Source organism: Neopelma chrysocephalum, unplaced genomic scaffold, assembly GCF_003984885.1.
Source record: "Neopelma chrysocephalum unplaced genomic scaffold, ASM398488v2 Primary Assembly neopelma1_303, whole genome shotgun sequence".
NCBI lineage: Eukaryota > Metazoa > Chordata > Aves > Passeriformes > Pipridae > Neopelma > Neopelma chrysocephalum.
The window spans coordinates 573,804-600,079 of NW_020897965.1; the positions used below are offsets into that span (position 1 = coordinate 573,804).

Consider the following 26,276-nt stretch of genomic DNA (forward strand, 5'->3'; position numbering starts at 1 on the left):
AGAGTGATGGATGGTGGGGGGTGCTGGGCTGGGGCAGGAATTCTCAGTCCTGCCGTGTCCTCCTGACAGGCAGCAGCATCTTAAACGTTTTTATGAGTGGGGAGTTAAGGTTTGTTTTCATGCTCAATTAAAGAGCTGCCATTTTGGAACTACAGAGGAAAAGTTGTGTGAGCAAAGCAAAACCAAAACTGCAGAAACTGTAAAAATCACTGCAAGTGGAGGAAACTAATATTACAACTACACATCTGAAATGTAGATGCATGATGATATAGAGACAATTAAAAAGAATGTAATGCTTAGTTTAATGATTTATGAGGCAATCAAATTGTAAGGAACAAATGTATGAAAATAGTTGAGCACATCAGCCTGAAAATAATGTGGATAGAGAGGCAAAGACTGTGCTTTGTGCCATCAGCTGTGAGGGTTGGGCTGGCCATGGAGCAAAAATATTTAAGAACAGTTCAGTGAGCTTAATAGATATGTCTAATTTAAAGCTTTTCTTGGAGAGACGCATAAGACTGCAGGGGTTTTTGTTTTAAATCTGTTTTAACAAAAAAATGCTTTCCCAAAGCTCTGATGCTTACTTTAATTAAAAATACAAATCGTGGTTTGCATGGTATGTGCTGGAGAGTTATGGTTTTATATTACAGTAATATGTTGCAATTATTATTGAAAACCTTATTTAATTTTTAGATTCAGGTGTAAATCAGTGTTATCATGCAATAAGTGAAAAATGGTGCTCACTTCTTTTTCCTGAAGGTAGCTTGAAGGGCATTAATTAAAAATGCGATTTATTTTAAAAATACTTTTCACCTGAACTGCTGAGGCAAATTTTATGTTTAGTTATGTAAATCTACAGGAATGCCTTAAAAAGTTATCTTTTGTTTAATCTCACGTCGCCCTTGGTTCATACTCAGTTGTTTAATAAAGGGTCAGATTTTATTTACGTGGTTAAATAGAACATAAATGTAGACACTTCACACGATGTACCATGTAAATGTAAGCCTTTGTAGTTACAAGTTTTTGTAGCTGGAGAATTGTTTTAAAAGGCATGTAATTTATTAGCTATCAGTAGCTGCTTTATTGCCTTGCCGCGCTGCAGTAATAAATAAAAGAAAGTGAGCTGATTTTACAAATGGCACACAAGGTGCACATTTTGTGAAAAAAGTCTTTTTTTAAAGAATTGGCATTAAATCCTTTTTTGTGATGACAAAGAGGCTAAGAGTGCAAACTGTATTTTCTGTTTATCGAAAACAGAGTCTCTTTTTCTCGAGGGCATTTTTTCCTATGATCATCAAGGGATTTCAAAAGCAATAAAGTGTGGAATCATTGTTCGACTTGAACAGTATTAAAACTTAGGTTTTAATTTCAGTGAAGTAATAAGATTTGAACCTGTCTCACATTACAGCACTGTAAGGCATTTAGCAATTGTATTTTAAAGGAGGTTTTTAAAATGCAGTTCACTTGAAAGCTAACTGTCTGTTGAGTAATTAATAGTTTCTCTTCAGCACAGGCTGTTGTGAATCATACTAAGAAATCCCGGTTTTGTTAATAGCAATTTAGGATAATTGTACGGATGTTAATTCCTAATTAGTTTAAACCTACAATCTTTTTTACCCCTTTCTGAGATGGATTTTCAAATGAAGACAAAAAAATACAGACTGAGGGTTTCAGCATAATTTTCACCTTGGAATTAAAAAGAAAGTATCTGTTTTTATCTGTAAATTTCAGGAAACTCTGTTTTTTTGGTTAGCAGCATATGTCAACTTGCCTCTAGGCAGTGGTCAAGTATTTAATCTGTAACCATACTTCATAGCACTCATGCAATTTCTTTTCCAGAATTGCATGTTGAAGATAATTCTGCAGAGCTTCTCTTTTCTGTACTGACACAGGGAACTTACTGGGGTCAGTTTGGCACAGATGTTCTCTAGATTCAAATTGTAAATATTTCTTTGGGTTGGTATCTGGGCTGATGAGAGCGCAGCAATACCTGTGCCCTGCAGCTGGAGCTGAGCATGTGTGATTTTGGAGGAGGGAAAGTTTGGACACAGGTGAATGTTCCAGGCAGCCGTCGGTGTTAGTGCCGGAGCGCTGAGCTATGACCTTCTGGGATGATTTTGAACGGTAACTGCCTCCATTAGCCATAAGGTTTGTTTCTTTATTTTAGTAGATGGCCTAGACTGTAAATATTAGAGGATCTAAAATAAATCAACATATTATCCTAAGGATACAAAACGTAAGAGCTATTTGTGGCTGGGAACCCTTGACAGATAGTTCGGATGAGGCAGATGATTGCCCGCCTCTCGTCTCTGGCTCCATTGCCGTGCCTGCAGGCACTGTGGTGTTATAGTTGTATATTGATGTCAGGGTTACTACTGAGTGGCTAGCAATGACAGATGTCTATAATTACAGGCAATGCTGCCAGTATTTCAGAGGAGCCGGCCTATGTTGAACAATTATCTTATTTCTGGCTTGCCAAAGAAGGTTGTTCAAATTGCTGGTATTAGCTGTGGTGGCTGTAACACCTCTCCTTGTGCCCTGGGATAAATGTGCAAAAGCGCTCTCATGTACAACCCCGGTGCAAAACCTCTTCAAAAGACGTGATCCTGCTAAATTTCATGTGCTTGAGGCTTGATCTGGAGATGTGGAACACCTGCAGTGATGTCAGTCAGTACAGTGGAATAGTTTTGGATAGAGAAATTTTAGAGCTATGCAAAGTAGCCCTGATTTTTATTACTTGTTATTAAGTGCTAAACTAATGTTGATGCTTTAGCAGTGAGATTAATTGCACATCAGTATGCTGAGTGGGCCACTCATTTAGATACAATTAAGCATCTGAATAAAATTTAGCTGGACACTTGTAATAGTTACAGGGGCAAGTCAGTGTCCATTACTGCTATTGAAGTACCTGTAATCTTTTGGAGTGTTCTGATTGGCACAACTCTGCTCTTGTAATGTGTACAGTAGTGCTTCATTTCAATCATGAGAGGATTCTAAAGCAGCATTTTGGCTTCTTGTTAAGCAAATACTTGACTGCATACATGGCTCAAATTTCTGCAGTGCAGTGTATAGCTCTGATGGAAAGTGTGGCCCAGAACTGTGCTTCAAAAGCTAAAAATCTTCTGCAAGATGTTCAAAAAGCAACAGCTGTTAATAGTATTTCTCAGTTTTCACTATAGTATTTGTTCTTTAAGCCCTGAAGGTAAACAGAAGAGACTGTGGAATTAAAACTCTTTAACAGTGCTTTACAAAAATGGAAGTCTAAACAAGACTTTTAAAGCTACGCACCCTTTTAACTAATGGCTAACTGAAAACCTAGCAGATAAACCCATTTCTTTTTTTTTCTTTTCTGTTTTTCCCAGAGAATGCTTCTCATGCTGCATCAGTAATAAGAGCAGATAGTTCATTGTAAGACTCCTGTATAAATTAAGCAGAATTGTAAATCTTTCTTTCAAGATTTCTGGAAAACAGGGGTTAGGAAAGGAAGAACTAAATAAATAAGTAAATAAAAGCTGAGAGAAAGTCATTGAAATAGAGATCAATTTCCATGTAAGAGAAGGTTTAATGCTGGCACCTCATGGGCATTGTATGGAGCAGGAAGTGGGGAGTTAATCACTCGGGCACCCCAGACTCCTCTGAGTTCTCGTGCTCAGTTGAGCTAACAGGGAAGACTGGGGAAGAGGGCCTGGCAAACAGCCTTTGTGGGAACTGTTAATGCCTCTTACTGTCTGAGGTTGTGATGACAGAGTATTTCAACAGACTAGGAGGGAAATAACATCCATAACAATGACTGAGCCACACAGCAGTTATACCCTTTCCCATACAACAGAACATTTAGTTGTGATGATAATAATATCCTAATTTTTAAATGTTACTTTATAGTAGGTCTCTTTCAATTGAGGATGCCTTTATGCAATATTTTACTTAAACTAGGTTTATAGGTAAGACAATAAATAGTGTATCATTTGTGTAATTGGTGTGGGTCCTCTGGTTGCTTACAGACACACCCATGTGGATGGGAGAGTAGCCCTACACACAAAGTAGCTCAAAGCCCACCTTAATCTTCAGAGATCCTGTCTGAATCAACTGAGACGTTTCCTTGTGGCCTATTTTGGAGAGTTTTTTCAGTTAGGGAGTTAACTCTAAAACAACACATTACCTCATTCTCTTGGCTTAGGCTCCAAGTTAAGGGTATTTTGGGATCTCACCTTTTTAAGAGAAGCTGGTCAGGAGTGGAAGTGACCAAGGTTTTCCTGTGCTAAGGAGAGGAGAGAAAAGCCAAGGCTTTTGAAGCCCTCAATTGGATCAGAAGATGAATGATCTGGCCTTGATAGTCTGATTAGGGGATTCAGTTCCATTTTCTGAAGCTATCTGTGGAAGCTGTGTTGTAATGGAGCTTTTAAGTGCTGAAAATTCAAAATACCTGAATGTGATTTAAAAAAGCAGGGGAAATTACAAAATGTGTTGTGGCACTTGACACTGAGAACAACACTTACAACTAGCATGGAGGTTCAGTGGGTGCTGCCCAGGGGTGTTAGTCAGAGAGGTGCAATGGCAGAACCCTGTGGCAGTCGCCCCTGCACTGCCTGGATTCCCAAAAAGACCATGGGGGTGGAGGGGCTTCCCCTCGACATGCTGCATGTGCTTCAGCTCTGTCAGACTGGGGTAAATGTGGTGAAGGTCTGGTTTTGCCCTCAGTGTTGATGACAAAATACTTTAATGTTGCAGGGATAGTTCTCTGCAGCGAGGCCTGAAGAGCTTCAAGGAAGTTATAATAACTTCAGCATTTACACTGTGCCTACGGGTAATAACTTTACTGTAATTTTCTGAAGATTCATTATCCAAAATCTTTATTCATTATAATAGCCCTTATGAAACATACAGAAATCAACATTTTCTTGTGTTTTCTTATTTGCACAGTATGAGAGATTCATTGCTCTGTTTTAATTTGTTTCATGGGGTGCGTTTGAGTACATTCCATACAGTGTTGTTATTGAATTTCTGTGACTGTCATTACAGAGCCATACAACCTTTAGGAACTCATATTCTGAGCTTCCCAGTTCTGTAATCTGCTTCACATTTAAGAATTGACATAATTAGCTTCTTCAGAGTTATAATGATAGTGCCAAAAAGAGAAGACCTCAAAAGGCAAAGCAAAGTTAAGCATATCTAAGGCCAAAGAGTAGGGAAGACAGGGAAATAAAGTTCTGGTGTGGTTACTGAATTATTTCTGTTCTCTTGGTCTGTATTTACGTGCAAGTACTTTGCTTTATAGAACATTGCTTCCACAATTTTATTTCCTTGTCCTTTTGGAAAGCAGCAGGAACAGTTCAAGGAGTTGGAAGGTATATGGTTATGTAACTTGAACAAGTGATAAGGGGTTGCCCAGAGAAGCTGTGTCTGCCCCATCCCTGGAAGTGTCCAAGGCCAGGTTGGACGGGGCTTGGAGCAACCTGGGCTAGTGGAAGGTGTCCCTGCCCATGGCAGGGGGTGGAACAAGATGAGCTTTGAGGTCCCTTCCAAACCAAAAACTTTTTGTGATTCTATTAAACTTGCTAGATTGTAAAAAGTTCTCTGGCACCAGCACTTGTGAACCTGCTGTCTTCCTTCAGCATCCTGACTCCACTGAGGTGGTTATAACAGTACAAAGGGAAAAAAGAAGGATCACTGGATCCTTTGCTTTCAAACTTGGTTCAGTATGCTTGAAATTGTTACTGATTACTATTGAAGGTATTTTGCTGGTCTGTTCTTCCCCTTCACTGCCATGACCATCGCTGTCACCTCTAACACAGCAGTGCCACCTGGGCCTGGAGTGCAGTGGTGGGACCAGCTCCAGCTTGCTTGAAGGACCCCGAGTATGTACCTGTGCCTGTGAAGCTCCTGGAACATGGTAGCCTAAGATTGCCTCTTCTGTGGATGTTTCCCTGATGTTGGTAGCTGTGTGAGGAGCAGGTGGGGATGGTGGGCTATTCTACTGTTAGCTGACATTTTTGGCCATACCGTGGCTTGGTCACATAGCACTGTATTGATACAGGAATTTTTTTGGAAGTTGTAAAACTTGCAGTTGTAAGGATTCGAGACTAATTGTGTCACAGTTTTCCAGAAGTCTTGAACCAGTTGTCTTTGTCTCCTACTGGAAATCAGTTCCCTACTCCTTACTGGAAGTGTCTGGAGGGCAGTAAGAACATAAGCCTTGGGCTTTTCCTTGCTGGAAGGAGGAAGGAGGAGTGTGAAGGGTGGAGCCCCTGTGGCTGAGTGCCACAGCCCTCTGCTGCCCTTACCTCTGTGGCTCCTTGTGGGACCTAAGCTGACGATAAGATCACTTCCACATGTGATTCCACAGCCTTTCCTGACCCCTTTCATCAGGGTTTTTCTCCACCTTTTGAATATGTAGCCAGGCCTTTGTTGTTGAAGTGTGTTTTATTATTATACGTCCAAAATGCTTTATCATTAATTTTTCATAGCACTTAAAAGTCCAGGGGCATTGCATTGCTGTGGTTGGGGGGTGTTTACTTTTCTATTTTTACATGCTAAGAGCGTGTGTGGGTTTTGAAAATGATTTTGAAGAAGGTGTTTAAGGGATCACATTTATTTCAGCTTACAATTTGTCACACTACAGAACGGTGTAGTTTTTATTGCTAGTGCTGTATTCATGCTGACTTAGAATGACCCTGTCACACGTGAAAACAAATCAGATTGTTGCTGTTAATGAGCTTTTCAATTTACTATTCAGTGGATCAGATAAGTGGATTTAAGAGGTAATGATCCTGCTTAGCACTCAGGCTTGGCTGTCAGATCCTACTAGTGTGGGAAATCCCCAGGGACAAAAGCGTTGACACAGTTCTTGATGGGATAATGGGAATCAAAGCTAATGGATGATAAAAGGAGTAGTAAGAGTTACAAGGATAATTGTGGATTAAAGCACTGCTCTTTGTCAACACTGACTGCTGTTTTAGTATTTTATTTGTTAAACTCTGATGTGGGGAGAGCCCGGTTTGGCAGCAGAGCACAATGCTGGGAGACGGGCTGGCTCCCGCTGCCTTCTCCCACCGGCAGGAAAGGGGGCTTGGAACAGACAGGGGTAGCTGCTGATGGCTTTGCATTCCTTGCTGTCGCTTTTCCTCTTGTCATTATATCAAACACAGAAATTCTTAAACATTGCTAAAATTGCAGCTGGTGTAGCATTTCAGCAGTGCACTATTTAGGGAGTGGATTTTTTTTTACATTGGAAGATTTTTCTAATATATTTTAATATATTATTTTTGCTTTGTTTAATTATTGTAAACATAACTTCACATTTATAGTTTGAATGCAGTAATTTGCAACGTTTAAAGGATTGTATTATATATTATTTCTTTTATATTGTGATTGTCCTTTCACTGCTGATTTTGTCACCATAAATTACGTTCATACAATTATAAAAGGATAAATTAGCTTACAAATTAAGTTATCTTTCATCTTGGTGGAGTTTCTGGTTAGAGCTGTAAGTTTGTTTACTTGTGCCTTTAATATGCTGGAATTTAAAGTCTTTGGAACATGAAAATAGAATATTTTTTGTTGTTACTGTTATTGTTGTTGTTATTATTATTATTAACCTCCTCAGAGGTAGAACACTGGTGGATTGGTGTCTAAGCCAAGCGACAGAGTTCCGTCGCTACCAGAAAGGAGCCTGGCAGGAGCAGGTGTAGGTGCAGTGGCAGAGGTGCCGAGTTGAGCGCGGTTGGAGGGGCTGTGGAATGTGGGCTGTGGGATGTCAGGGCCGGGAGCTGGCAGTAGATGGCACCAGGATTTCACCGCTGGGAGCTGCGGCCGAGCTGTGCTGGGGGCTCTCACTGACACCTCGCTGCTGCTTGACTCGATCACATCATAGGGAAGAATTACATGTAGCCCGTAATACTGGGGTTAGTGTCACTGAAGGTTAGAATGGCTGAAATGACACCCCCTGAGCACATGGCAGGGGCTGAGCACAGGGTGTGCTGGGCTGGCAGGGTTTGTGAGCAGTATTCTGTATGACACCTTTCTGTTTCTAGAGTTGATTTAACCCAGCGAAATGTATTTATCCAGACTAAATGCAAGGCTACTAAAACTACCAGGAAATTTTGTGAAGATTGCACAGCACATTTGTAACTGCATCCTGAGCACAGCTGGGTCTGGCAGGCAGGGTGCTGGGAGAACCCCGCTGCAAGTAGGTGTCTTGGATCTGAAATGATGGGAAGAAGTACACAACTGCAAGTTATTTGGCTCCCAGAGCTTTTGTTCTCCATTCAAGAATGGAGAACAAATGTCTGAAGAGTACCAAATTTACAATGTCTGAAGAGTAACGAATTTACCAGATTTTGACAGGCAGTGCAAGAACTTGCAAGCTCAAGAACAGTGTTGAATCACATCCCACTGAGTACAGACCAACAGAAGGATATTTATTCCATCTCTTTGCAATTTTTTTATCATGAACCAGGTTTTTTGAATAGAGACTATTGTTCTGTGAACAACAAAGTGAGGTTAATGTGAAAATTCACATCTCCTTTGTGGAAAGAAATGTATGCAAGGGCAAGTAAAAGCCTCAGTCCCCAGATGAGAGGACACTGTCAGGAGTGGATAAGCCCTCTCTTACAGGTGCTCCAGCTGGGTTGGACAGACAGGCGCTTCTGCCTGTGCTTTTCTCCCGCAACCGAAAATGTTGGTACTAGTAAACATCTATAATATGTTATTGTTGAAATGTTTATTTCCAGGTCTATGCCCAAATGTCAGAAACCTTGGGAATAATAGGTGTCAACCATTTATGGAAGCATTTATGACAAAAATGTAAGTTTGTGTTCTATTCTGTATCTATTTTCTTTTGTCTTTAACTTTTACAGAAAATCCACATTTTATTTTGTTGTTAAGTTTGCTTTTTGCTAGAAAAATATTTTCTGTGAATTTGAACTATTTGAAGTAAGGGATAACTATTTTCAGAAGGACCTGTATCTTATTTTCTGAAGGTACTGCAGGCCTCTAAATGAACAGTTGCAGCTCAATATTTCCCCCACAGTGCCTGTGTCCCTTCTCAAAATGGCATATGGGACAGTGGAGCTGAGATGTCACAGACATCCTGTCTGATGGCAGCAGTCCCCACACCTCCCGCCTCCCATTCCTGCACCCTCAGGTGTCCGTGGAATTCCCTGTAAAGCTTCATGGCAATTAGAAGTGGGGAACTGACCATGTTAAACTAATCTTTCTTTGTTTTGGGGAGGCTTCTTTAAATTTTTTTTATTCAAGATCTGGCAAAATTTTCTGTCTTAAAAATACAGATTCACAAAGGAGGATTCTAAGGGCTCGTATTGAAGGAGACAAGAGGGGTTGGCATCGTCCGCCTTTGCATCTCCGCTGTGTGGCAGAATAAGATGGTATGTTATTGTGGCAGATAAGTGTTTCAATATTCTCTCTTAAAAATATTCCTAGAAAATTACACTGGAGAACCTACCTTTTTCTTGTGCCTCTGCTGCAGCTGCCTTCCTTGGCTACCAGCAGCATTACCAGGATTTTGTCTTTCATTACGTATGGCCTTCACGAGATTTGCTACTTTCTCCTGGCACAAAAAGAGTTTTGTCTAAACTCAGTTTTGCTTTTCAAGCAAAATAAAATGATCCCTCTGAAAAACTATGAATATACATTAAAAAAATCTTGGAGTCCCCATGAGACGATGAGGTCTGTGTGTGCCTGGAGAAAGAGAAACAAGTATCTTACCTGTTCATTCTACAGTGAGGAAGATACTGCATCCTGTCATTTGTTTCCTGTCCTCTAAATCTGACTTACAGGACCTTTAAATACTTTAGGAGACATTTGCCTTACTGGAGAAAGCTCTCTGCTGGTGTCACCGGGTTGGCCATGACCTGTTTGGACGGTATTGAACATGACTTGTCTTTGCTACTGTGTCTGCCAACCTTGAGAAATAGTAGCAATTAAAACAAGGTCATTTTCTAATATGACTTAACTTTTCTGTGGAAAACAAGGCATAAAAGCTTTGCTTCCTCAAAACCAGAAGCTGAGTGTTATATCTTGCCTTAGGATAACAAGAGCACCCATACAACCTTGGAGTATGCTTTGAAGACAGGTAAATGGAGGGCAATGGATGGAAAAATATTGATGGTTTCTGGAAGCAGCTCATGCCTCGGTGTGAGGGGGCAAGGCTTTGTTTTGTTGTTTCAAACTGCAGTGAAACTTGAACAACTGCGGAAAAAGGAGGGAGAGGACTGTCCTTTGGATAACAGAAGCATCAGGGATAACAGATGCATGTTTGCTTCTCTTTCTACTTGTTGCTGCCATTGAGAGGAAATCTCTGTTATGTTTGCCAATTGAGGAAATAACATATCATCTAACAAGTTGTATAAGCAGTCCTACTCGAGTTTAGATTGGAGAAGGCTGTGTTTGCAAACTACTGTAAATTAACAAAAAATATAGTTTTTTAGTGTTATAAACTTTAGTGTTAATAGGTTTGAGTGTTACATGGAAGATTTTAAAAGAAAACAAGGTACGTAAAAAGCAAAAATCAGTGCTGCTTTTTAGATTACACATTGTAGTTTTATTTTCTCTTTCCTCCTGGCTTACTGTGTTTTCCTAAAACCATGATTTGTTCATGACTAGATTGAAGATCATTTGATTTGACAGAGTGGATGTTACAGCTTGAAATGGACACTTCAGTCAGTGGCTGAAAGAGGTGGCTGGGAATCTGCTGGAGAAACACAGTCGTGTTTGTGTCAATTAAAATAAACGAACTTCTTCCCAGTGGTAGCATGCCAGGTGGAAAATCTGGGTGTGAAATCATAACATATTGATATGTAATCCAAACCCAACAGTCTGATGGGACAATCCAGTCTGGCAGCATTCCTGGTGCTTCGTTACTGAGAACATTCTGAGCACATTTGCTCCAGCAGAGCAGGATCCCTGACTGTGAGCCCGTTCACCTGCTTCTCCTGTGCATGGAGGCACTGTAACCATGGGGATTTGAGAAAGCCACTAGTCTACTGTTCTGTCTTACCTTACAGATCCAGTTTTTCTTTGAGTAGGTGAAATTTGTAAGATGTTATTCCTTAACAATAGGTTAAAAGGAAGCCCTAGGGAATTCTTAGTGTGCACTTTGTTGAGTGGCATTATTCCCATGTAGTAACTTCACAGCATTTGAGACCGTCTGGTTCCTGCTTTGTTAATGCCAAGGGTTATGTGAGATAGAGGAGTTACACTTGACAGAGTATGCCTGACTAATGGCATCCAGTCTTTCAAATCCCAAAGTGTTGGAGAAAGTCCCTTATGGTAGCCTGCCATTAGCACTGTGGGATGATCAAAAGACATTGTCAGGTTATTTCCTTCCACTTTGCTATGAAAGGCTCCAATGCAGGATGCATGCAGGAAGCATTTTGTACCCAGTGTGAGGAGTAAACATAGCAAATGAGTTCATGGTAGTGAAACAAGTCGTAGTCTTCCAGGACATATTAATTATTTTTTGTTCTGCTACTATTGATTTAACCTCTTCTTGTGTTGCCTTAAGAATTGGGAGCAAAAAAACTCCAAGCAAATTTAGTGTAGAGATAAGATATAGAACAAGTCTTCACTGAAGGCCTCCAGGCCACTGGAGTACGAACGGGGCTCACACCCCGTGTCCAGGGTTCCACAATTCATGTCCGCCCCGAGAACCGCCCGCCCCTGGATCTGCCCCCAGGCACGCCTCCCTGGAGTTGGAGATTCTAAGACCCCTTTTTTCCTCATCTTCCTCTTCTTCACAGCACATAGCGTGTTTGGAGCTTCTCCAAGGTTCCAGGCTTGAAGGTTGCTTTGACTATGATGGTATCTTGTTGTTCAGGCCTGGGCTGCAAATGTTCTTAAACAGAATGAAGGCCTGCCTTGAAAGGGGTCTAAACAATTCTAAAGAATTTGGAAAATTCTATATGAAATGGGGAAATAGAGTTTAGTGAGTGTTTACTATTCTAAAGTGTGAGAGTCTATATAATTATGCTAAAAATCTACATTTACTACACAGCTACTTCTAAAATCTACAAAAAGCTAAAAATCCTAAAAATTCAAAGGGCATCACTTGTGATTACTTACTGGTTGACACAAGGAGTTTCTAATTTCTTAAAGTCTAGTATGAGCTCAGTAATGTTTAGGTGGAGAAATGGCATTTTGTCATGTAGTGTTAATCTGTTCTTTGAAATTCGTTAGTGGCAGCTTTGCGGTGGAGGATTATTTGTCAAACTCAGTGAATTCTTTAATTAACAGAAAACAATTGAAAATACTTGTGTCATAGCTACCAGTAGCTGCAGTAGCCACTGTTCAGTTAATGAATTAAAGACTGTGTGAAATAGATATTCTTCAACATACAGAAATATTTTGAGACTTGTCAGTGTAATAGGTGTACTTTTGACCTTCAGGCTGTAGTTCCAAGTACTACTGTCACATCAGATCCTAGACCATTTATATACCTTTCTGCTGGGAATTAATGGATGTGCCTTTTACAGAATTCCTGTTGAACTGTTTTTGAGGGGACATAGTTTTATGTAGCCAGAATTCCAATAGTGCCTGTATTTCCATCACAGTCTTACCAGAAATTTTATGGGATGGTTCTTTTAGCATGCAGTGTTTGCATGCTCTGGCCACCACCTCATGGGAGATGTGGTGGGAGGGGAAAGGCCAACTGAAAGAATAGCTACCCTCAAGCTGAATTTTCTAATCTGCTTGTCATCTAAAGTGCTCTTAGCTGTGTTACAAAAACAAGGCTCATCTATTTGCACCACATAAGGAAGAGATTTTCAAAGTCTTTTCAGGGGATTTGGGGGCCCATTTTTCTTGCACTGGGAATTGGGATTTTCTTCCAATAGGAATTGGATAGCCCAGCAGCTATGAAGCAGCTGTGAAAGCTTTGAAATTTTTTGTTTAAAATGTGTGAAGTTTTTTCCATCTTTCATCACACAAAAAACAAAAACAACCACTTCACCAAACATGGTGCTTTATGGCAGTTGTCATCTTTTCTGGCTGGTAGCAACTTACCTTTTGCAACTGCTTCTTTGGCTCAGTCCCAGACCTGTGCATCGGAGGCAGCAGCCTGTGCATGTGCAGGTCGTGCAGTGTTCCCGGAATTCCTTGGCTGTATTGTGGCCTCTCAGAGAAGGGCTTCAGGGCGTCCTGGAAAGAGGATGGATGAATTCTTTAGGCACTTAAAAATGGCCTGTAAGCCACATTTGAGACCTTGGCATGCAATGACAAGTGGAGAAGGTACCCACCATCCATGTGAGCAGATGAATTCCCCCTCTTTGCACACAGTGTATCCCCACTCTCCAGTGCTCCCTTTGCTGTGCTGACTGGGCTTTGCTTTTGCTTTTCTCCCCTGCATCCCTGATCCTAAATTTTTCATTTTTAAATTGCACTGCATCAGTTTTTCAGTTCTTTCTTTGGGGCTGAGCATTCCACTGCTGTGTTTCACCCACATCAGTTCCCATCCACTGCTGCCAAGGGACTGTCCTGTGCTGGGCACCAGCAGAGCTGTAAACTGTGTCACAGCAGTGTCATACAGTCCTTGTGTCTGAAGAGGTGGGTCTCTGAATTGTAAACTGGGGATTAGACAGGAAATTAAGGACAGTAGAAGGGTTTTGAGGGGCAAAAAAGTCGTTAAATGGATATAGGAGGCTGGTAGTGGATATCTTTGCCTTGATTGTTTACCTGGCTGAATACACTAATGATTTGGAACGTGCAAAGAATTTTGATTTTTCTGTGGATTATATGGTAACCCTTTTCCCAGACAATTATGAATTGAAGTATACAATCATTTTATGTTTTCACCTTCTAGATTTTAGGTTAAAATACACAGCCTCTTAAAATAATACTTTTAAGTGCCTGTACTGAGGGCAGAGGTGTTTGGTGTGCTGAAGGGACCGCATCATGGTGACACAGTCTCAGAGTAAGCTGGGAAGCTGCTTTGCTGCAGCTTTTGGAAGCTTGGGTTTTATTCTTTTCTTCTTACTAAAGGCAAACTAAAAGCAAATATTTGAATTCTTAATGCTGTTCCATTTAGATTTTTTCAATTTCTCATAACTTTTCAACACGGAGCAGAGTTACTGTTGCTCTTTTGGGTTTGTATGTTTGTGAGTAGTTCAGTATTTTGATATTGTTATTGTTACCAAAATTGGAAATATGCTGCCATTTTTATTCCCACTTTTTTTGTCCTTCAGTGCTCATCTCCCATAGATGTTTTGGCAAATTTGGCATTGGTGTAGCTATTGATGAAGCTCTTGTGTTCTGTGACTCATCTGAAACTTGATGGTTGGTTCCTCTGTTTCATTTAGTTCATCTTTTAAATCACTAAACCACTTGAGCAAGAAAGAGGCAGGGTCACTGGTACTTGGATTTCAGTGCTGTCTTGCCATGATTTCTCCGAAGGCTGTAAATTTTTCTCCTCTTTCATTCCTTGGCTTCTCTTCCTTATGTACTTGAAATCTGCTTTTTGTATTATGAGATTCCTCTCTAGATCTTTAGAAATTTTCTCAGATACTTATGAAGTTTTGTGAATGTTTCTTAAAATACTACATTTTATGTGTCTTTCATCTTGCCTGATATTAGCAAGGCAGAAACAGAGATGGGAATTGCTATGATTGCCTCTGTTCACTCACGAGTACTTTCTAGCTTTTATGTTATTGCTCCATCTTTCAGCATCCAAATACAACCATGAACTGAAAGAACAGATGTACATGAAGGTACCCTGAATGTTGGATGAAGAGACTTTCTTACGCAGTTTTAATTTTCTCTTCAATCAGTCACTGCGGCTTCTTGTTTTTCTTTAAATGTCTTGTAACTGGCTTCTGAAGGACAAAGATTTTACTCTTTTGCAAAATAGCCTTTTTATTATTTTGATATTGATGTCAAATCTGGGTAGTTCAGATTCCCTTTTATTGCTTTGTATGGTATATACTTGTTAAGGATTTAGTGCAACTATAAACATCTCCAGAACTCCCCATAGTAGGGATAAACTGTGAATTATGGACTTGTTAGAATGGGCTATTTCTTTAAGGCAATCTGAACCTCTGTAGCTATTCATAGAGATTGTATAAAATAAATCAATATTTGTCTGTAAATTTAAATTGAAGAATTGCTTTGGTAATTGCACTGTTATTTGCCTTTTCCTGAGTAAATAATACTAAACAGTTAGATTCTTTAAACTGCATTCTTGAGTTTATAACTTCCTGAAAAAGAAACGTGGTTAATCTGTTGAATACATTCCTTAGCCCATGAATATGTAAAATCAATAATCAGTGCTGATTTTAAGACATCTTTGCTTCAGGTTCTCTATTCCCCAGACTGAAATCCTACTGCACCCCACTGTAAATAGCTGGTACTGATGACACCTCTTACATCGTTGTCTGTCATCAATGGATCTGACAGCTTAAAGTCAGAATCACTGTGCATTTTCTACAGACACGGAAACTGAGACACACAAAGCTGAACGGAGTTATCTGACTGGCAGTTTGAGGCACCCCCTCACTGCCCAGGGCAGTGCTCACAGTATGAAATGGAGCAGAGCTCAGGGAGTGTTGGGACAACACTGTCAGGCACAGGGTGGGATTGTTGGGGTGTTCTGTGCAGGGCCAGGAGTTGGACTTCAGTGATCCTTGTGGGTCCTTTCCAACTCAGTATGTTCTGTGATTCTGTGGTCAGGAATAGGTGCCAGGGCTTCCAAGCCAGGAAATCATGCTACCTTTCTGTTTGAGTGGGCTGGTATCCAAAGGGAGGGGGCAGAGGCTGGAGCAGGCTCTGCTCGGGGGGGCCCAGCAATGGCCCAGGAGGAACGGGCAGGAACTGATGCCCGGGAAGTTGCAGCTGGACAGGAGGAAGAACTTCTTGGCTGGGCAGTGCCCCAGCCCTGGAGAGAGAGCAGAGAGGGGGTGGAGTCTCCTGACTGGAGATCTTGCAGAGCTGTGTGGACACAATCCTGTGCCATGTGCTCTGGGATGGCCCTGCTGGGCAGGGAGGTGGGACCAGATGAGCCACTGTGGTCCCTTCCAACCTGAACCACTCTGGGATTCTGTAACCTCATTTGAAACAAGAATTGGATTCCTCCACTGTACTGGCTTGTTTACCCCTTTCATCTGAAGGCCAGAGCCTCCTCTTACCTCTGATGAACCAAGCAGGTGAACACACCAGGCTCCATCCCCGGCCCCTCAGGTGTCTCTGCACTGACCCACACACTCACAGCAGCAGCTGTGCAGGGTCCTGGCTCTGTGCTCACATCTCACAACCTGGGGGAGGCTGTAGAGGAAGTGTTGGCTGCATGATTCCACCAAAGGCTGACTGAGTTTGCTGTCAGAAGTGGTAAGTGGTTTGATATGGTGTTCCCCAAGAACTGGTAACAGGACTAGTATTATCCTATAGCATAACTTATGCATTGGTTGTTAATCAGAGTATGCTTCTTAAATGTCTGTGTCTGAGGGGGGTTGCAGTTAGGGAAATGCAGTATCCCCTATACATCTTGAGTTTAGTTAAGTGTTTGGTGTAGGGAAGAGGAGAATTATGGGTTAGTACAAGAACTTCAAGGTGGAATATCATTGGGAATTGGGTATAGCAGTAGCACTATGAATTGGCCCATGGTTTTCTGTGCCCCTTTTCTCCCATGGAAATTTTCCTAGGGATTTTATAGCAATTTGGTTTTGTCTTGTGAACTATTAGGCAGATAAATACTACAGAAGTTAAGTGACCAGATATTGTGATGAAAAATTAGTAGATAAATATAAGTAAGGGTAACCTCTAGATAATATATTTCATTATGACAGATAATGGATTTTTTAAAAATTAACTAATTTGTTATGATGTTACGAAAAAGCTTGAATCCCTTGCTCAGGAAAACGATGTGATGTGGTGTTGTAGCATTTTCTGCCTCAAAAATGGAAAATTCCAAGACCTATCACAGAAATACATTTGTAATATAATCATAGAATCACAGAATGGTTTGGGTTGGAAGGAAACCTAAAGATGATCTCGTTCCACCCCCTGCCATGGGCAGGGACACCTTCCACTAGCCCAGGTTGCTCCAAGCCCCGTCCAACCTGGCCTTGGACACTTCCAGGGATCCAGGGGCAGCCACAGCTTCTCTGGGCAACCTGTGCCAGGGCCCCACCACCCTCACAGCCAAGAATTCCTTCCCACTATCCCATCTATCCCTGTCCTTTGGCAGTGGGAAGCCATTCCTGTCCCTCCATCCCTTGTCCCCAGTCCCTCTCCAGCTCTCCTGGAGCCCCTTTAGGCCCTGCAAGGGGCTCTCAGGTCTCCTGGATCCTTCTCTTCTCCAGCTCTCCCAGCCTGGCTCCAGAGCAGAGGGGCTCCAGCCCTGGCAGCATCTCCGTGGCCTCCTCTGGACTCTCTCCAGCAGCTCCATGTGCTCCCTGTGCTGTTCCCCAGGGCTGGAGCAGCTCTGCAGGGGGGTCTCACCTGAGGGGGCAGAGGGGCAGAATCCCCCCCTGCCCTGCTGCCCACGCTGGGGGATCAGCCCAGGGCACGGGGGGTTCTGGATGCCAGTGCACACAGCTGGGACACATTGAGCTTCTTGTCAACCCATGTGTTACTACACTGAGCTTTTACACTGCACTTCTCAAAAAGAGGAAAGTTTGTTATAAAATGTCATTGTTCTTGTTTTGTTTATTCTAGTGTTACAAGCATTAAATACTGGGGAAGATGTGAGCCCATGATTTCAAGAACTCTTCAGTTTCCAAATGACCTTTCTGTTGGATATCCTTTTTATTGGATATGGCACAACGTATTATTTGAAAATAATAAGGTAAAAATTAATATGAGACTTCTGTTGTTTCATATACCACATTTTTAAACCAATTAGGATATTAATATTGATTCATTTTGGTTTGTTTTTTCTATGCATAGTTTTTAAAAGGTGTGCTTATTTCTACCTACTTTTACCAACAAAAGAGAAATTGTATAACTAGTTGCTTATGGTCATCTGTCCCATTCCTAATATTCTTGAAGTCAATACCATTGATGAGTTCAACAATATTGAGAACGGGACTGATTCTGTTGGCGGCTGAGAAGAGGATTGGTTCTACTTGGAGGATGAGTCAACTAAGATATGAAGCATGAGCTGGATTTCAAACACAAGCCTTTTGACATGTTTTGTTGTCTGATTACAAGTTCCTCACTGTGTCAGTGTTATCATTACTGTTATCATTACTGCTGATAAACCAGCCTGACCTTTGCGTGTGGATTTTTGTCTGGGTTCAAGTATTTTTGTAATATTCTTACCCAGTCATGGATGCTAACTTGCCATCTGTTGCAAATCTTTTGTGTCTTATTCTAATTAATATACATTTACCATGAGTTGGAGAAGAATGTTTGCTCTTTGAATTTTCAGTCAATCGAGCAAGAAGATTGAAAAAAACCAGTCTAGAGGTGGTATTGGATGTGACAAAATATTTAAAGGTATATGACAGATAATAAACCACCAGGGCACATGAACTCATTCAACATTGAAATCCTTAGCTGTTTTAAAATAAAACTGACTTTTCAGTAATTTTCTAGGGGAGGTTGTTACACAAGCACAGGGGAAGACACCTGGAATATGACAAGTGGTATCATTTTGTTTATCCATAGAACTCTAATCACGTAAGAATAATATATTTCCTTGGGTTGAAAGATGAGTGTGGGTTTTCACATTCCACAGGTGAATTTTATTTAATGAAAACCATACAAGGTGTACTTGTGTATGTTTACTTGAAATACCATCAAGCAGCTCACTTGATAGTTTAAATATGCATGTGTTTATGTTCTCTTGGCATCACAGAAATGAGATGGGAAGGAGGTGGAAATGAAACATTGCAAAGGCATTGACAAAAACAGAAGGGGAGACATTTATTTCATTAACAAGATTTATGAAGGAACTAATGAGCTCTCTCCTGTTTTCTACCAGAGACTTATTGCTTTGCTAGGGTTCAAAACTCTTTCAGAATCCCCATGAGCTGTAACACAGTGCACCTAAACTGGGAGGGCTTGGTTGTTCCTGTGTGTTTGCTGACAGGATCAGCCTTGTGTTGCTCCTAAAGCCAGCAAGCATTCAGCATTTCATGTTGTCTTCTGGAGACTTGCAAAGGCATGTATTCCTGTGGGAGCTCTCCAGAAGTAGGGTCAGGATGAACTATTGGTGCAAATAATACTTTCCAAGGCTGAAATGTCTGGATAGTTTCAGTGTTCCGATTACTTAAATTATATTTGCAGTAAATGAGTTTCTGCTCATGAAATAGATGTAATAATATCAGGACCTAGAAAGGATGAAAAAGTAGATATTTAATAACCTGAGTTCTCTTGAAGAGTAGCATTGTGGTGAAACTGTGGGGTTTTTCTTTGCAGAAACTGGCTAACTATTGACAGAGTGGTTTTAGACCCCTCTGCATGGTCAGGATGAGAAGCAGCACTGCCCTCATAAATGCACATCTTTAACAGCAATTTGAAGTGTTGAAAGACTAGCAAAAAGAGAGATTAGCTAAAAACATAAATACCCCAAATGTATTCAATTACTTTCAATGACAGTGATTCAAACAGGAGCTCTGAGAACAGTGACTTTGCTGCATGGAGGGGTGGGGTTGTGCCAAGGCAGCTTTAATGCTGCTTCACTTCACCGTGATCTTGTATTAGTTAAGTTTAAAATTGTGTTCCCTGGCAAACCATAAAAGATTTCAAAAGTATTAGACACCCACTTTTGTGCTGGAATTTAATATGCAACTTTTTATTGGAAAATAATCGTTCTTGTCTGGCGAAATCCACCATGCAATATTTCTGTTAGTAGGCATAATGCAATAAAGACAGGGAGGGCTATTTATCACTACAAATTTTGAGGATTTCAGGATTCTTTTTATTATTTTAATATATTTCTTTGGTATTAAATCAGAAAAATGATAAATTACACCTGTCGAGGCTGTTTTTCCTTTTTCCCAGAAAATGATGTACAACCTAATTTCACTGGTCATTTTGGCTTTTAAAGATATGTATTTTTTTCCTATTAAAAACTCTACCAATAGGGGTTTTTTTTAATAATAATACTGAAGTACTTTTTATTTCAAACATATGAAGTAGTTTATAACTACTTCCTGGCATTGCAAACTTTGGCCTTTTCACATTATATTAGGGGTTTTTTTAAAGGCATTAAGTATATATTGCTTTGAAAGAAATAGTGTATTGTTAAGATGCTAGATCCAGTGGATCAATTTTCAGTATTTGAAATAGATTAAATTGTGGCTAGCCTGAAAGGTTACAACAATAATTTATTTCATTTCAGTACTTTCCTGTACATAATCAGCTTTTACACAGTCTTAGAAATCAGTATTTTTCTTTATTTAAGTGTATAATCATCTTTTTCAAAAGGATAATGTAGAATTAAAAGCAAAACATAATTTCAGCAACTGCAATATATAAGAGGAAAAAAAGAAGAAAAACCATAAGAAGGTATCAACAACAAATGATTGGGGCTGGTGTCATGGTTTACATTGCTTTCACAATTATTCCAGGTTTGCATATTTCGAAATGTATTGGTCCAATCTGATTTCAAAGCTCAGTTATTTGAATTATAAATCATTATGTCCCTCCTAGCTGATCAGTTGTGAAATATCTTTGAATTCATTTGCATAATGGAATATGTTAGTCATTCCTTTATGTCTGTGAAACCACAGTGCTCCCTCATACATGTTTAGTTCTTTCCACTAATTAACTTTTCCTCTGTATATTTTTGTAGCAAAATAACTACAGTTACATTATTATTTTGTACAGTAACTTGGGATAAAATACTTTTAGTCTCTCAAACATTCTTAATCCTTGTCTTTGTTAGCCTTGTGTTACAAAAGGCTCTGCCTTGTAATAGGGCAGGGAGCCAACTGTGTAGCTTTGCAATATAAAACCAGGTAATGCCATGTCGGATGTTATGGATTGACAAGAGAAACAACTCTTAAAACTTGATTAGGAGATTTTCCAATAGAAGGCAGCTATAAAATCTGCTCTTACAATTTTACCTGTTTAAAAAGAATTTAATCTACTCTAAAATGAAAAGGGAAATTGTTTATTCCCATAAAAGTTATTGAAATCTAGTCAGTGATGTGCAGGAATGGCAGAGTGAAGCAAGCACTCAGAAAAAAGCCCCAGTAACAATGGTAAGGTTGTGGGTATTTGTGAAGCCTCTGTGTGTACAGGACTGCAGGAACACATCATCCTGGGTGTTGCTTATGAGCTCATCAGTGCCAGCAACACTGCTCAGTGAACTACTGAGTCCTGTGTTTGTAGCATTCATTGTAAAATATACAAGCCCATAAGTAATTTCCTTCATTTGGTGCCTTCCATGCTTAGGAATGTTTCTGAAGTTTTGAAGTTTGAGTTTTTCTATGGCATTCCTGAAAAAGTGCACTGATGTACTGGGATATTGCAAAACCTTTTATATCCCCATTTTAGAGATGCAGAACTGAGACAGTTGAATTTAACTGAGTTTCTGTAAGTCATACAGTGATTTCATGTCAAATGAAGGAGAAGCAGGAGTCAGAAAATCCCAGCCATTGTTTTGGCCACTCTCGTGCTCCTGTTTTGCAAACGTGGCTCGCAGCAGTCGCTGCTTCAGTGCAGAAACTCTCAAAGGTGCCAGCATGGCTCTTTTTGCAAGACACAGGATTATCACCTTTATCCAGCCCCAGGTGCTTGAATCATCTGAGACAGGGAATGTGTGTGTGCTCATGTTGTTAAGAGATGTCATAATTCACAGAGCTAGGAAAGGATTTGAATTGTAGGAACAGGTCTGAACCATCTGATTTAAGGGCTTCTATAACAGAGTTTTTGCAAACTCAACTTTTTATTTAATATGATTTCTTGTGCTTTTAAAAAGAAACCTTGAGAAAAATATTATTTTGTCATGTGTAAGTACCCAGAAGATGTGATCTGCAGAATTACTGCAGTCCAGGAGATACACTGCTCCTGCATTAGTGTGCAGCTCCCTGGGTCCTTGTTGTCCGGGCAGTGCAGACACACTGGAGCTTGTCTTGCTCCACCAGGGCCGGGAGCTTTGGCCAGGGGTCAGATACCTTGGCTGGTCAATGCACAGAGAACCCAGCAGCCCTTCCCCAGGGCCCATGGGTAGCAGTGTGGTGGCTGAGGCCAGGTGAGGCTGCAGTTACCCAGGCTGTCACCAGTTAGCCAGCTGTGCAGTGGGAGATTTCAGTTCATGCATAGCAGGAGTCAGTTAATTTGCTTTCTGCTTTATCAAGTTTGAGAAACTGGGGTTTCTGTGGAAATGCTCATTGCTACATCCAAAATTCTCAGCTGTACCCTCTTGGCATGGACTTTGCTATGGCTCTGAGACTGTATGCTTGTAGGAGATTTCCATTCAGGTCTTACATGTCTGAAAATACTTTCAAAGAATCACAGAATTGTTAGGGTTGGAAGGGACCTCTGGAGATCCAACTCTCCTGCTGAGGCCGGGTCACCTGGAGCAAGTGTCATAGGAGCATGTCCGTGGGTTTGGAATGTCTCCAGAGAGGAGACTCCACAACCTCCCTGAACAGCCTGTTCCAGTGCTCTGCCACCCTCAATGTAAATAAGTTCTTCCTCATGTTGAGATGAAACTTCTTGTGTTTTAGTTTATGGCCGTTGTTCCTCCCCCTGTCTCTGGGCACCACTGAAGAGTCTGGCACCATTCTCTGACACCCACCTTGTAGATATTTATATGCATTGATGAGATCCCCTCTGTCTTCTTTTCTCCACACTTAACAAGCCCAGCTCCCACAGTCTATCCCCATGACAGAGATGCTCCAGACCCTCCATTATCTTTGTGGCCTCCTCTGGATGCTCTCCAGGAGCTCCTTGTCTCTCTTGTCCTGAGGAGCCCAGAACCGGACACAGCACTGCAGATGTGCCTCCCCTGAACAGAGGGGCAGGATCCCCTCCCTGACCTGCTGCCAATGCTCTTCCTGATACCCTCAGGATCCCATTGATCCTCCTGGCCACAAGAGCACACTGCCAGCTCCCGATCAACCTGTCATCCACCAAGACCCCCAGGTCCTTCTTCTCAGAGCTGCTCTCTAGTAGGTCAGTCCCCAACCTGTACTGCTACTTGGGGTTGTTCCTCCCCAGCTGCAGGACCTACACCTGCCCTTGTGTATTCATGCTTAATTAGATCCTGTTACTTTTTGGTCTGTGTTTGGCCCAGCCACATGCAAGAGTCTGTTCTTTTCCTGCCAAGTTATATGAAAACAAGCACTGAGAAACGAGAACATCATCCTTGAAGGAAGCATCTTGCATAAACTGAAATTAATTGGGGCCTCACTATTGGCTGACAGCCCTCCAAGGACACTTGAAGGAGAAGGTGAAGAGGAGGAGGATGAAGTAATCCCCCAGACTCATTTAGGAAAGACCCCCCGAGGCGTAGCACTCAGGCACAGAGACATTCCAGAGTACCCACACATGCACAGGAGAGGCACCACTTCCATCCCGGGGGGAGGGACTGGCTGGGCAGTGCTGACCACACCTGCCCAGGTGGATGTCACAGGTTAATGGTATAAAAAGCAAAGAGCTCTTGCTGGGAGTGAACTCAAGGTTCACCTGGAGGACAATGATGCCTTGGCAGGGACACCCGTTACCCTGTGAGCTGCTGATGCGCCAGGGATGCAGCTTCTGCTGTGGGGAATTCTAAGCATTCTGGGGTCAGTAAGACAACCTCATAAGTAACACCTGAGAGAGTGGGGGATTATCCTGGGGGCTTGTTTTCCTTCTCTTTCCTGTCTCTCGGTTTCTCATTTTGTTGGTTACTTCTTTGTAATAAATATTGTTTTGTTGAACTTCCAGCAGTGTACTGGTTTCCATTTGGCAATCTCCCTATTACACCTTGTGGAACCTCAGTAGGTTTCTCTCTGCCCAGTTCTCCAGCCTATCAAGGTCCCACTGAAAGGCAGCACAGCCTTCAGGTGCATCAGCCACTCCCCCAGTTTTGCATCATCACCAAACTTGCTGAGGGGCCATTCTGTCCCTCCATCCAGGTCCTTGATAAACAAGCTGAATAAGGCTGGGCCCAGTATTGGGCCCCAGTCATTGGGGAACCCCACTGACTACAGGCCTCCAACCAGACTCTGCTCCGCTGATCCCAAGCCTCTGAGTTCTGCCATTCAGCCAGTTCTTGATCCACCCCACTGTCCATTCATCCAACCCACATTTCCTGAGCTTACCTGTGAAGATGTTATGGGAGGCAGTGTCAAAAGCCTTGCTGAGTTGAGGAAGACAACATCCACTGCTCTATCTTAACTTTGGTTAAGTGTTTAGCATAGCTTAGTATGCATGAGATGTATTTTTATCTGTTGTAACTGAAACAAATGGTGTTTTTTGATGGGTGTGGAGGATCACCCATGTGACTTTGAGGGTGTTACCTCAGGGCTGCAGCAGTGCCATTGCCAAGTACCAGTCAGCTCCAATGCAGGCACTTGCAAAACCACTTTTTTTTATGTGCTGATGACATGGATCTGTCTGAGGAACAAACACCATTTATTATCCAAAACTTTCTGTATATTTGTAAAAGTCATTTAGTTCATTTGTCTCTTCTGTGACTAGAACATATGCCGTGAAAAGTAATTGCTTTCATTAATAACAGACTATAGTCTAAAATGTTCTAAAGAATATCTGTGTTACATATATTTCTAGATGAACTTCAAATATTATTTTAATGTACTGTTTCAGGATTTTTTTCTCACTAAAAGTTCCTGAAAGTTTTTCCAACCTGCCTGTGTAATCATAATGCTGCAAGGCTGCTTTTCCTTAACACCTGCTACGTACAGTCTCCTGAAAAAGCTTGTGAAAATTGACGGTGAAATCCATGCTTCAGAATCACACGGTAAGTTTTCTTACTATGTTAAAAAATGTGTGTAGTAGATTTTGTAGAACATTTAACTTTTCCTACACTCATTTTTTGACAGAGGAAGCACTTCCCTTTCCTGGATGTCAGTGAGGATTCGAGCCTCAGTGACCCGAGGTGCTGGACAATGTTCCACACTGGCTCACTCAGCTTCTCCTGGACTTAGGTAAGGTCATCTCCCATGTCCCTGAGGTACCTCACTGCCTTGTGTAGTGCTGTGAATTTTTAGGGTTATTAAACCAATCAAACAGCAGTTTATTTGTACAGTAAATATGTTACAGTTGGTATTTAAATCGCTGCCTATCGACTCCTGAGATTTATGGCATTGAGCAACAACACTGTATTTGGTGCCTTCTGTTTGAAGAAATAAGCATCATGAGTTTATTTTTTGTATTGTCTTAAAATTTTACAACATGAAGTGCCTGAGTGTTTTGCATTTCCAGGTGACATACCGATCAGGCCAGAACCTCCCAGCTTCTGCCAGAAGGTTATTTCACTTCTTTATGCAAGTTTCCAATACACAAAGATCTTCAGAGTTTTAATAAGCATTGAGCAGAGTTTGGCAGTACAGGGAACAGCACTTAAACTTGCACTTGGTGTTACCTTTTGAGTCGTCCTTTGCGAATGAGAGAGGTCAGCAGGTGTAGAAACAGTGCATGCTTTAGTAGCTGGATGTGATGAAGAACTTAGTCCAGGCACTGCCCTTGGTCCCCAGAGCTTTGCCTGCCTGGTTAGAGCTCTGTTGTCCAAACAGAGAAGGCTGGGTTTGGCAGAATGAGCATCCAGGCAAATCCTGTCTTAAAGAATCTGATAGTTGAGACAGTCATAAGCCAGCAGTGATTGTTCCTGCTCTTGCTGATCATGAGTGCCTGTCCCATCTACTGCTGAACCCGGCTGAAAACAGGGAACTCCCAGGCAAAATGGAGCCACATTGGTCAGTGTTTCCTTAAGAGTGCACCTATGAGCTGGACTTGGGTTTCCTTGCAGTTAAACTGCTTTCAGTACTGGCTCAGATTTGTATAACATAGGCATATTTATAATATAAAATGGGCTGTGCATGCAGGTTCAGTAATTTTTCCTACAGGGGAAAAAGAGATTTGGTAAAAACGACGTCACAGTACTAAAAATTACTTCTCAAAGTAGAAGCTGGATAAATGGATGTCAGACAAAATGCAGACTGGCTATAAGCTGACAAAGGCCATTGTGATTCCTCTGGATTAACAGATCCACAAGATCTGAAATGATCTGGAAAAAGCATACATCAGTCCTGTGGCTGTTGTCCTTCGTGTTCCTACTGGAGTAAATGTGTTTGGGTTTAAACTGACAGAAAAGCACAGCTAGAGATACAAACAGGTAGAAGCTGTGTTCTAGAATCCAAATTTTAAAAGTA

The 26,276-nt window shown here is 41.3% G+C and overlaps 1 protein-coding gene across 1 annotated transcript in view; it reads left to right on the top strand.

Annotated features, from left to right (window-relative positions):
- The window catches only part of LOC113978247, a 123,484-nt gene that overhangs the window by 67,379 nt on the left and 29,829 nt on the right, over window positions 1–26,276 (top strand). Inside the window, exons 3-5 of the mRNA XM_027705031.1 lie at window positions 17,659–17,788; window positions 17,890–18,089; window positions 24,948–25,052. Coding sequence (XP_027560832.1) covers window positions 17,659–17,788; window positions 17,890–18,089; window positions 24,948–25,052 — 435 coding nt within the window. The remainder of the gene's footprint in view (window positions 1–17,658; window positions 17,789–17,889; window positions 18,090–24,947; window positions 25,053–26,276) is intronic.